Source organism: Pyrus communis, chromosome 5, assembly GCF_041283825.1.
Source record: "Pyrus communis isolate YQ-2024b chromosome 5, ASM4128382v1, whole genome shotgun sequence".
NCBI lineage: Eukaryota > Viridiplantae > Streptophyta > Magnoliopsida > Rosales > Rosaceae > Pyrus > Pyrus communis.
Window position 1 is genome coordinate 19,123,220 of NC_142569.1, and position 12,138 is coordinate 19,135,357.

A 12,138-nucleotide genomic window follows, 5' to 3' on the forward strand; every position below is an offset into this window, starting at 1 on the left:
GAGATGGCGCTCCATAGAGGAACTGATAACGAACCAACTAGTTCCATACCATCATAAATTTTGTGCACAACACCATCAACAAAGTTATTGATTCCAACAAATTAGACTTAAAGGAGCCGATGACACACACATACAAAATTAAAATACTCATGAAGAAAGACTCACAAATAACCTCATCAAGGAGGCACTTATTGACGGAAATACCAAGATGGAAAATAGATAGGCAACAATCCATGAGAAGATAAAGGAGTAAGACTAGAACCCCACCCCCCTGGCCGCGGGGGAGCAAGTGAATGGCTATATAATCTACAGATTTAGAGTTGATAAGTGGAAAGAGAGAGCAGTTAGGGTTTTTTTTTAGCATTGCATCAATTAGGCCTTGATCGATGATCAACGAAAAATAAATTAACGTAATCTTTTTCTAAATATTGTTAAATATTAGAAGGAGAGGAATTGAATCCGCACCATTTGTATAAATTAATGTAAGTTGTTTTTAAACCACGTGATAATTTTCAAAAATCGAAAAGTTTAGATGTCATTTGTGCAATTTTGTTTGAAATAAGTAAAACATGATATCAAATCATGTTATAAATCGAATTAGTATTGAATTTGAACAAGCGTAGACGAGGCTGTGCTTACGAACAACTCATACCATTAAAGGAGATTAATTAGCAGAAATTGGAGGAGGACAACGCGGATAATATTCATTTGATGAAGTCAAGGAATTTGATACAACACTTTCTCTTTCTTTTTCTTTTTTCTTTCTTTCTTTCTTTCTTTCTTTCTTTATTCCCTTCTTTTTAATTTTTTTATTTATTGAGAATTTGATGGAACTTTACTTTGCATATAATTATGAAGTTATGAATGCCTCTAAATCAGGGCAACTGGCCCGGACTTTCCTTCCTTCCAGTAAGTCAAAATGGTAACAGGCATAGTCTGCTGTGCAAGCTTCTTGGTTGAACCCATAACGTGTTCTTTTAATATGAAAGGCGGCCATGAATTTGGATCAAGACATACAATGAATGACTAAAATTAAATATCAAATTTTAGTATTTATAGCGTCGAATATAACATTGAGACAAATAGAGAAAAATACCACTAAATAATAGTGTTGGTGACAAACCTCCAAATTGTGTTAATTTCCTTAATCATGAATGTTTTAGTGATGGGTAATGCAATCATCGACCCTAAACCCTAAACTCTAATCAACACTTAAGTAATAATCCAATCATGCCACTTAGTACTACGGTTTAGTGGTATTCCTACTCACTTGTAAGTGAGAGGTCTTAGGTTTGACTCACCAAAAGCGAATTTGAATCACATTACTGCTAGCCCATTGTGAGACTAAGTCAAGCCCTCACCCTTAGTGTAGATAATACTGTTTGTTCAAAATAAAACAAATAATCCAATCATCAACAACCACATCATTTGGTTTACAAATTTAATTTAAACATTTAATCTTCCTAGTATTATTCTTTAGTAATTATTTAGTGTTAGATTGGCCTATCAAGTGTCACTTGCTTTTACATAGTAGCCAGCACTTTTTTTTTCTTTTCTTCCAACCATCTTTTTTTTATTGGATTTTGTCTAACCACCTTTTTTGGTACATTTAAATATTTTCTTTCCAACTTCTTCCTTTATAAAACATTATTTGTCAATTAAGTGATGCGCAATGTTAGTAAAGTTGCAACTGGTTGTGTTTACACTGAGAGTGCTACACTTGCTAAAAAGTTTTCAGGTTCACATTTACACCTCTTATAATTGGAGCAAAAATTTTATATCAATTTGGGTAACAGTTAAGCATTCTAAATAATTGCAAAATTTACAACTAATCGCTTAGAAAATAATGTTACTATAAAACATTGTCTTTAGTTTTCAAAACGTGTGTAAAGTTTAATTAGATAAAACATACATTAAAATCTTTTTTTTTTTTTTTTTTTTTAATGTATAGTCAAGTCCACTTCATTTAAAAAATATTAAGTTGCTTGAGTTTGTACGTTGCGATGCATGTATTCTAATTGATTAAAACAAAATACGATAAAAACTCCCGGTAAACAAAAAACAACCAATTAAAATTAAAAAAAAAAATAAAAGTTCTTTTTGGGAATAACTTTTGTATTTAGGTACGTCTAATTAATTTCATGGAGCAACTTCTGAAATTAACTCCCCTTATGTTTACTAATGCATACAAAATAAAAATATATATGTGGTTTCACCGTTATAGATTGTAATCTAATAGCTAGAAATTTAAGAATTAGATTGATTTGAGGAATAGTAGATCACTATTCTCATTTTTTCTCCCATATTTCTAACTTCCTTGACTTACGACTATATTTATTGTAAATATATAACCGTGTCATAAATAGGAGAGAGTAAAAAATTTTAACTTGATATACGTAAGCTCGAAGAGCTTCCCTTCATTTGCTTCGCGGGAGCCTTTTCAAGATTTAATTTGTTCCTAATTATATATTTTAACTAAACCATGCATCTATGACGCTTGGTACTCTCATGGGCCGAAGTGACTTTTAATTACTCATAGGGAACTGTTAATAATTTAAAAAGAAATTAAAATGGCAAAAAAAATGAAAATAACATGCACGAGTAATTTTGTAATTCCTTGATAAGAGCGTGAGTATATAAGAAGTTGTCATCGATAAAGAGCATGGACATATAAGAAGTTAGTTCTTGATAATAGCGTGAGCAGAGAACGAGTTGTAAAGTCAAACGTTCAATGTTTGAATTTAACAATAAAGAAGGACTTGAGTTTCTCCAATACGTGTGCCGACATGTAAAACATATCGTATTTACCGCGCAATCTGTACACAATGACAGTGTGAATTGCGAGATTTTTCTTTTGACCTAAAAATAAGGGAAAAAAATAACAAAAAGAAAAAGAAAAGGGAGACCAAATAAAAAAGAAAGAAAAAAAGTAGTAGGATTTTGACGCGGTAGAGTGGATGTGTATAAAAGGTAGGATTCGTTGATTCATTCGCTGTTTCATATTGAGCAAGTCTCTGCTTTCCCTCTTCACGCGTCTCCAACACGACTTTGATTGCTCGTTCATTTCTCTCTCCTCTCTCTCTCTAAAAATCTCTCGAATTTCAGTCATCTGCTCATCAAATTCAAACGCAACGGCTGCAGAAAACCCAAATCGAAACGCAACCCAGAACCCACGGACGGAGTCGACGAACTGAGACAGTATGCTGCGCTCGTGCTACAGGCCGCTCGAGCGCTGTCTGGGGTTGCGATTTGGTGCTGGAGGCGGCGGAGATGGGCTTTGGGACATGGACTTGAAGCCCCACGCCTCCGGTGACTACTCAATTGCTGTGGTTCAGGCCAATTCGAATTTGGAGGATCAAGGTCAGGTCTTCACCTCGCCCTCTGCGACGTATGTTGGTGTATATGACGGCCATGGTGGTCCCGAAGCTTCTAGATTCGTCAACAGCCATCTCTTCCCTTATCTACACAGTATGGCTCTCTCTTGTTTAAGCAAAAGACTTGAAATTTGAATATTTAATTCTGTATTTGTTTAAGCAAAAGACTTGGAATTTGAATATTTGAATTGGATTTAACGGCATATGATGAAAGACTTGAACTTGATTGTGTTTTTGTTTCTAAATTCTGAGATTTTTGTGGATTATTATAGAATTTGCGACGGAGCAAGGTGGGTTGTCACCAGATGTGATAAAAAAGGCATTCAGCGCCACCGAGGAGGATTTTTTGCGTTTGGTGAAGCGATCTTTGCCAATGATGCCCCAAATCGCTTCCGTTGGGTCATGTTGCCTTTTGGGAGCAATATCAAATGATGTTCTGTATGTAGCCAATCTGGGGGACTCGAGAGCAGTCCTTGGCCGGAGAGTTTCAGATAGTAAGAGGAGTCCAGTGGTGGCAGAACGCATGTCCACTGATCACAATGTGGGAGTTGAGGAGGTAAGGAAGGAGGTTGAAGCACTACATCCCGATGATTCACATGTTGTGGTGTATACTCGTGGAGTTTGGAGGATAAAAGGCATCATTCAGGTACAGTGGGATTCATTTAATGAAATGAATTGCGTGTGTTGCTGCCTAAAGTACGAGTTTGTAAGTAGTGAATTGCGATTCAGTAATCTAGGAGTAAGTTTTGTGGCCTTAGAGAAATTTGTGAATCTAAAGCATTGTTTCCCGTCTTTAGTCAATGAAACTTGTTCAACTTGCTCCTTGTATTCTTAGATTTCTAAAGAGAGATGTATGTTCCAGGAACCTTATCGTCCGCCTCCTGATCCAGCATCTCATGCAGGTTAGTTGGAAGTGATTGTTTTCCATGCATGAGATGTACACGAAGCCCCCTGAAGCATACAACTGAAGCTTTGTTTATCTCTATGAAACTTGACTGAGCTTGTGAATATTTGGTTTCATATTTTCAGGCTTTAGTGTTTGATTATGTATTTCAGTTTCGTTTGTAGGTTTAGAGATAGCACTAGAGGAGTTAAAACTGAAATGTTATGGAGAATGTGGTCTAAATGTTCTTTTTATTTCAGGTGTCAAGATCTATTGGTGATGTTTATTTAAAGAAGCCTGAGTTTAACAGAGACCCGATATACCAGCAATTTGCGAACCCCATTCCTATGAAACGGCCAGTGATGACAGCAGAGCCCTCAATCATTACAAGGAAACTGAAGCCACAGGATATGTTTTTGATATTTGCCTCAGATGGCCTCTGGGAACAGCTGACTGATGACGCAGCGGTAGAAATTGTTTTCAAAAACCCTAGAGCTGTAAGTTCCCGTTCTTTCACCTATCTGTTACAGTAGCATTCCACCAGGAGCTTAAGTTAACAACGTAGTAATACATAAAATGTCGTGGTTCAAGTTTCATCGCCTTGTAATTAAATTAAAATGCTTATAGTAACTATAACAGTAGGACTTGAATAATCTGAATTTGTAAAAATATGTTCGGACATCTCTGTGACACAAAATCGGCTTAACAATTGCAGGGTATTGCAAAGAGATTAGTAAGAGCCGCTCTTCAAGAAGCTGCAAAAAAGAGGGAGATGAGATACAATGACATAAAGAAAATCGAAAAGGGGATAAGGCGACACTTCCACGATGACATCACTGTTATAGTAGTCTATCTTGATGACCACAAAAGCTCCTCAAAACGTAAATCTAAGAACATCATTCTTGGCTCTACCAGTGCGCCTGTTGATATTTTCTCGGTCAGTGAAGATAATCCGTATAAGCAGGATCTGCACAACACGATCTCGTGAAGCAAAGAAAACCTTTAAATGGTTGATACAGTTTGCATAGTTTAGTTCAGTAGCTGCGATAATTGAAACCATGTGAATAAGGTTAGGTATTTTTCGTTTCTGAATTGGTTGCGGTATTTTTCGTTTCTGAATAGGTATACAAGCATTTCTGAATGCATACTGACAGCAAACTCCAGAAGTTTTTACCAATTTTGTGACCTTTTTTCTCCTCAAATATTCTAATGACAAGTTTTGCTCTATTGCGTTTCTCATTGCGGTATTCAAACGGACTGAATTTTTTTATTTGTTCGATAAGAATAATATTATTAGTTTTTTTATTATTAATGTTTTTTAATACAATTATATTATTTACACCAAGGGTTGAGAGCAAGGTTTTAAAAGACATTAGACACTAATTAGGCGGCGGGTTGCGGACTAGGCGGATTTAAGTAAATCTTATATTTCGTGTAAATAAGTATCAATTTATACTTAAAATATATATAATTTTATCATAAACTACAAGGTAGAATGACATATATATATGATGAAGTATTGGAACATAATAAAAACATGAGGAACAAGCATATAATATGTGTTCATTTAAGTATTCAACAAGTCCCTTACAATTTCTTAAAAAAGGTAAAAGGTAAAATGAAAATTATCTATTTTTTGTCTAAGTGAGTCACAACCTAGGTGGTGTAGGCATGCGCCTCAAAAGGTCTAGGTATCATTTCTTAATTTTTAAACGCCTAGGCATTAATCAAGGGGGTAACCAACCGCCTAATGCCTAGACGGCGCTAAACTATGATTTTTAGAAGAGTGGTAGGGAGTAAATTTATATCAAACTTATCATTGAAGTAAAGAAGAATACCACTAGATCGTAGTATTAAAATGTGGAAACCTCTTTATGGATCATGGAAATATAAATATATCGATATGTGATTAACTATCCAATACGATATTTTTGGTTTATTTTTTCGTTTTATTAACTTCGCATGAGTTATTTAACTTATAGTAAACTTAGATAAAATCATGAATCAAAATAATTCAAATTCCGACGTGTTCAATACACGCAAAAAAAGCCAAGATGATTCCGGGCAATTACACGTCATTGGATTGGGAACCAAACCTATTCTCATCTGATACTAGATAAAAAGAAGTTTATGTCCAAGTGTCAAACTATCATTGGGTATATAAGAAGAAATATCTCAAGCACCCAATTGTCATGGCGTCAACTTCCCTGGACAACCCTGAAGCCACCACTCGCATCTTGAGTCAAAGTATTACTCCGTGGACAACACGTTTGGGGTTGGTCTTTTGTTCAACCTATCATTTTCTTTCTTTGAATTTCCTGGAAAATGAGAATTAAGAAAGCACCCCTAAAATTTATTGCCTAGTAAAGTCAAGCACTCAAAGACTAAGAAACCAAAGACTAACGACTAACAGCAGTTGCACGAGAACAGACTAGCAATAGATGAGTGACTTGGTCCTTAGAAATAATTAAACCCATTTGAAACTTCTCCCCACATTCAAATTCTTATTGCCATGCATTGTCACTTGTCGGAATTTGATATCAAAATTAGAAATAAATCGGTGGGATTTTTAGTGTTTAATCACAATTTAATATTAAATTAATGTTAAAGAATTAGATTTCATATTGGATATACGACAAAATAATATACAACCAATATATGAGAGAGAGACTACCCCAAATATCATCAAAATTTTTTGTAATAAAACGTAACACTTAGTAATTGATAGTTACGTATGGACAATTCGAAAATATCAGTAGGGGACCATGTTAGACCTATCTCTCTCTCTAATTTGGTGACTTATGTTCAAAGATTTGATGTTAGCATTGTCATTTCTTGATGCACTAGTCTGCTGTTGGAGCTCAGTGCAAAGGGAATGAGAGCTAGGCAACCACTGCTAAACACCAGGCTTAAATAAAGCAGGACCGCCATAGGGTCATCAACTCTGGAATGACGTCATCTCCAATCGAAGGGTCCAGAGGGTCAGAGGGCCGAAAATAGCCCGAAAATCGTCTCCAACCGAGGGTTAGGCCAGAGGGCTCTAGAATCTAAGAGGGCCCCATGGAATCGGAGAGGGCTAGAGGGTTGGAGGGCTGGTTGCATCCAGCCAGCCCGGGGCTCGCCATTTTGTTTTGCTTATGTTGGATTTCCTGTCGGTTATAACCGACAGGAATTCTTTGAATATTTTTTTTTAACAGTTTAATTATTATTTTTTATTTACAAAAATTTTCCTATAACTTCTATTTTTCATATATTTTTTTTAAATTCTATTTTTTTCCTATAACTTTTATTTTACAAATTTGTTTCATATTTTTTTTTAAATTTCATTTTTTGTTATAACTTCTATTTCAAAAAATTTGTTTCATTTTATTTTAAATTCTATTTTATTTTTTCTCTATAACTTCTATTTCACAAAATTTGTTTCATATTTTTTTTTAATTCTATTTTTTTCTATAACCTCCTAAGCCATTATACAACATTAAATTAAATTAAGTAACATGAAACAACATTAAACAATATTAATAACATTAACCGCCATAAAAATTATACAACATAAAAAATAAAAAAACATTTAACAACATGAAACTTAAACAACATTTAAGTTGTAGTTTTAAATAATAAATTATGTTTGGCCCTATGGCCATTTGGCCCTCGGTTGGAGACAGTTTTTTGTGACAGGGCTAAAACGAGCCCTCTAGCCCTCTATTGGAGACGGAGGCAAATATGGCCATGTACTGTTCATTAAAATATTAATATTTTGGAGAATCTTGGAGGGCCAGAGGGCTAAAACGAGCCCTCTGGCCAGCCATCGGTTGGAGATGGCCTGACTACACTCAATTTTGTTAATGGCAGGGAGATGACCTTAGACCTGGTATTAGTGTCGTGTTTTCTGTGTTTGTGTCATTTTTATGACATGCCCAATATCTTAACAGGTCGTGTCGTGCAAAACCTGTTAAAGTAAATGGGTAATATGACCCAATCCAAAATCAATCCATTAATTTTATCAGGAAATATGATCCGGCCCATTACCATTTAAAGTAAATATATTTTAAATCAAATAAATAATGAAAATGAAAAACATAATTTGATCCCAAAAAATGGAAAACATAATACTAAGTTAGTATATGCATACCACTTTACCACATAAATATTACTTCAAAACATAAAAGAAATGCATTCAGTCTTTCAAGTATTACATACCTCAAAATAAAAGCCTAATGAAAAAACATTAGTACATTATTACAAGGCTTTTTATTCAAAATGATCTCTGAGATTTGCATAAAACATCACTTTGGTCCCTGAGATTGAAAATCAATAGAAATGGTCCCAGAGATTGTCCACCATCCATTATTTTGGTTCTTCCGTTAAAAACTCCATTAAGTGTCCCGGAGCTCTTGGCCGAAAGTTTGGGCAATTTTCAAGGCTTTGTAACTCAATCGTTTCTTAACCAAATTTGATCCATAATATATCAAAATGAAGATATGAAAATTTAGATCAAGATTGTCCTCATTTGGAAGCCCAATGATTCCCGGAGATGGCCGGAAAATAACTTGAATGACTAGTTCGTAGGAAAACTGGAAAACTCGCCGGAAACTGGGTAAACTTTAAACGTTCATAACTTCTACAAAATCGAGTGATTTAAAAACAAAAATTATACTTCTCAACGAGATGAAGAGAAAGATACCTTTCTAAAAGGCTAAATCGCCGTGTTTTGGCCGGAAAACGGCTCGAAAGTGGTTGTCGAGTTAACCACTTTCCAACCGTTTTCTGGCTAAACCATGACGAGTTAGCCATCGAAAAAGGTACTATTCTCTTTGTCTCGTCTAGAAGTATGATTTTATATTTTGAATGACTCGATTTCGCTGAGTATTGAAGAAGTTACGAACGTTTAAAGTTTACGCAGTTTCCGGCGAGTTTTCTAGTTTTCCAGCAGAGCACTCATCTTTCAGGTTAGTTTTCCAGCAGAGCACTCATCTTTTGGGGTTGGTCTTTTGTTCAACCTAGTCATTTTCTTTCTTTGAATTTCCTGGAAAATGAGAATTAAGAAAGCACCCCTAAAATTTATTGCCTAGTAAAGTCAAGCACTCAAAGACTAAGAAACCAAAGACTAACGACTAACAGCAGTTGCACCAGAACAGACTAGCAAGTAGATGACTGACTTGGTCCTTAGAAATAATTAAACCCATTTGAAACTTCTCCCCATATTCAAATTCTTATTGCCATGCATTGTCACTTGTCGGAATTTGATATCAAAATTAGAAATAAATCGGTGGGATTTTTAGTGTTTAATCACAATTTAATATTAAATTAATGTTAAAGAATTAGATTTCATATTGGATATACGACAAAATAATATACAACCAATATATGAGAGAGAGACTACCCCAAATATCGTCAAAATTTTTTGTAATAAAACGTAACACTTAGTAATTGATAGTTACGTATGGACAATTCGAAAATATCAGTAGGGGACCATGTTAGGCCTACATCTCTCTCTAATTTGGTGACTTATGTTCCAAGATTTGATGTTAGCATTGTCATTTCTTGATGCACTAGTCTGCTGTTGGAGCTCAGTGCAAAGGGAATGAGAGCTAGGCAGCCACTGCTAAACACCAGGCTTACATAAAGCAGGACCGTCATAGGGCCATCAACTCTGGAATGAGGCCATCTCCTACCGAAGGGTCCAAAGGGTCAGAGGGCCGAAAATAACCCGAAAACCGTCTCCAACCGAGGGCTAGGCCAGAGGGCTCTGGAATCTGAAAGGCTAGAGGGTTGAAGGGCTGGCTGCATCCAGCCAGCCAGCCCGGGGTTGGCCATATTTTTTTTGCTTATGTTGGATTTCCTGTCGGTTATAACCGACAAGAATTCTTTGAATATTTTTTTTTAACAGTTTTATTTTTTTTTTTTATTTACAAAAATTTTTCTATAACTTCTATTTTTCATATATTTTTTTTAAATTTTATTTTCTTTCCTATAGCTTTTATTTTACAAATTTGTTTCATATTTTTTTTTTAAATTTCATTTTTTTCCTATAACTTCTATTTCACAAAATTTGTTTCATTTTTTTTTAAATTCTATTTTTTTTTCCTATAACTTCTAATTCACAAAATTTGTTTCATAATTTTTTTTAATTCTATTTTTTTCTATAACCTCCTAAGCCATTATACAACATTAAATTAAATTAAGTAACATGAAACAACATTAAACAATATTAATAACATTAACCAACATAAAAATTATACAACATAAAAAAAAACATTTAACAAAATGAAACTTAAACAACATTTAAGTTGTAGTTTTTAAATAATAAATTATGTTTGGCCCTCGGTTGGAGACGATTTTTTGTGACATGGCTAAAACGAGCTCTTTGGCCCTCGGTTGGAGACAGAGGCAAATATGGCCATGTACTGTTCATTAAAATATTAATATCTTGGAGAATCTTGGAGGGCCAGAGGGCTAAAACGAGCCCTCTGGCCATCCATTGGTTGGAGATGGCCTGACTACACTCAATTTTGTTAATGGCAGGGAGATGACCTTAGACCTGGTATTAGTGTCGTGTTTTCTGTGTTCATGTCATTTTCATGACATGCCCAATATCTTAACAGGTCGTGTCGTGCAACACCTGTTAAAGTAAATGGGTAATATGACCCAATCCAAAATCAATCCATTAATTTTATCTGGAAATATGATCTGGCCCGTTACCCTTTAAAGTAAATATATTTTAAATCAAATAAATAATGAAAATAAAAAACATAATTTGATCCCAAAAAATGGAAAACATAATATTAAGTTAGTATATGCATAAAACTTTGCCACATAAATATTACTTCAAAACATAAAAGAAATACATTCAGTCTTTCAAGTATTACATACCCCAAATTAAAAGCCTAATGAAAAAACATTAGTACATTATTACAAGGCTTTTTATTCAAAATGGTTTCTGAGATTTGCATAACACATGTGACATCCCACATCGCCCAGGGGAGTGATCCTTATATGTATATTCCCATCCTTACCTAGCACGAGGCCTTTTGGGAGCTCACTGGCTTCGGGTTCCATAGGAACTCCAAAGTTAAGCGAGAAGGGGGCTAGAGCAATCCCATGATGGGTGACCCACTGGGAAGTTGCTCGTGAGTTCCCAAAAACAAAACCGTGAGGGAATGGTAAGCCCAAAGCGGACAATATCGTGCTACGGTGGTGGAGCGGGCCCGGGAAGTGATCTGCCCCGGGCCGGGATGTGACAACACATCACTTTGGTCCCTGAGATTGAAAATCAATAGAAATGGTCCCAGAGATTGTCCACTATCCATTATTTTGGTTCTTCCGTTAAAAACTCCGTTAAGTGTCCCGGAGCTCTTGGCCTGAAGTTTGGGCAATTTTCAAGGCTTCGTAACTCAATCGTTTCTTAACCAAATTTGATCCATAATATATCAAAATGAAGATATGAAAATTTAGAACAAGATTATACTCATTTGGAAGGCCAATGATTCCCGGAGATGGCCGAAAAATAGCTTGAAAGATGACTAGTCCGTAGAAAAACTGGAAAACTCGCCGGAAACTGGGTAAACTTTAAACGTTCATAACTTCTTCAATACTTAATGAAATCGAGTGATTTAAAAACAAAAATTATACTTCTCAACGAGATGAAGAGAAAGTTACCTTTCTAAAAGGCTAAATTGCTGTGTTTTGGCCGGAAAACAGCTTGAAAGTGGATGTCGAGTTAGCCACTTTCCAACCATCTTCTGGCCAAACCACGACGAGTTAGCCATCGAGAAAGGTACTATTCTCTTTGTCTCGTCTAGAAGTATGATTTTATATTTTGAATCACTCAATTTCGCTGAGTATTGAAGAAGTTATGAACGTTTAAAGTTTACGCAGTTT

The 12,138-nt window shown here is 35.2% G+C and overlaps 1 protein-coding gene across 1 annotated transcript; it reads left to right on the forward strand.

Moving 5' to 3' along the window:
* The first annotated feature begins 2,991 nt into the window (after positions 1 to 2,991).
* LOC137726644 (putative protein phosphatase 2C 63) lies at positions 2,992 to 5,496 on the forward strand. The gene is made up of 4 exons (XM_068465583.2): positions 2,992 to 3,468; positions 3,647 to 4,020; positions 4,518 to 4,754; positions 4,973 to 5,496. Exons 1-4 carry the CDS (start codon positions 3,201 to 3,203, stop codon positions 5,243 to 5,245), a joined length of 1,152 nt encoding a protein of 383 aa, XP_068321684.1. The 5' UTR covers positions 2,992 to 3,200; the 3' UTR covers positions 5,246 to 5,496.
* Positions 5,497 to 12,138: the final 6,642 nt, after the last annotated feature.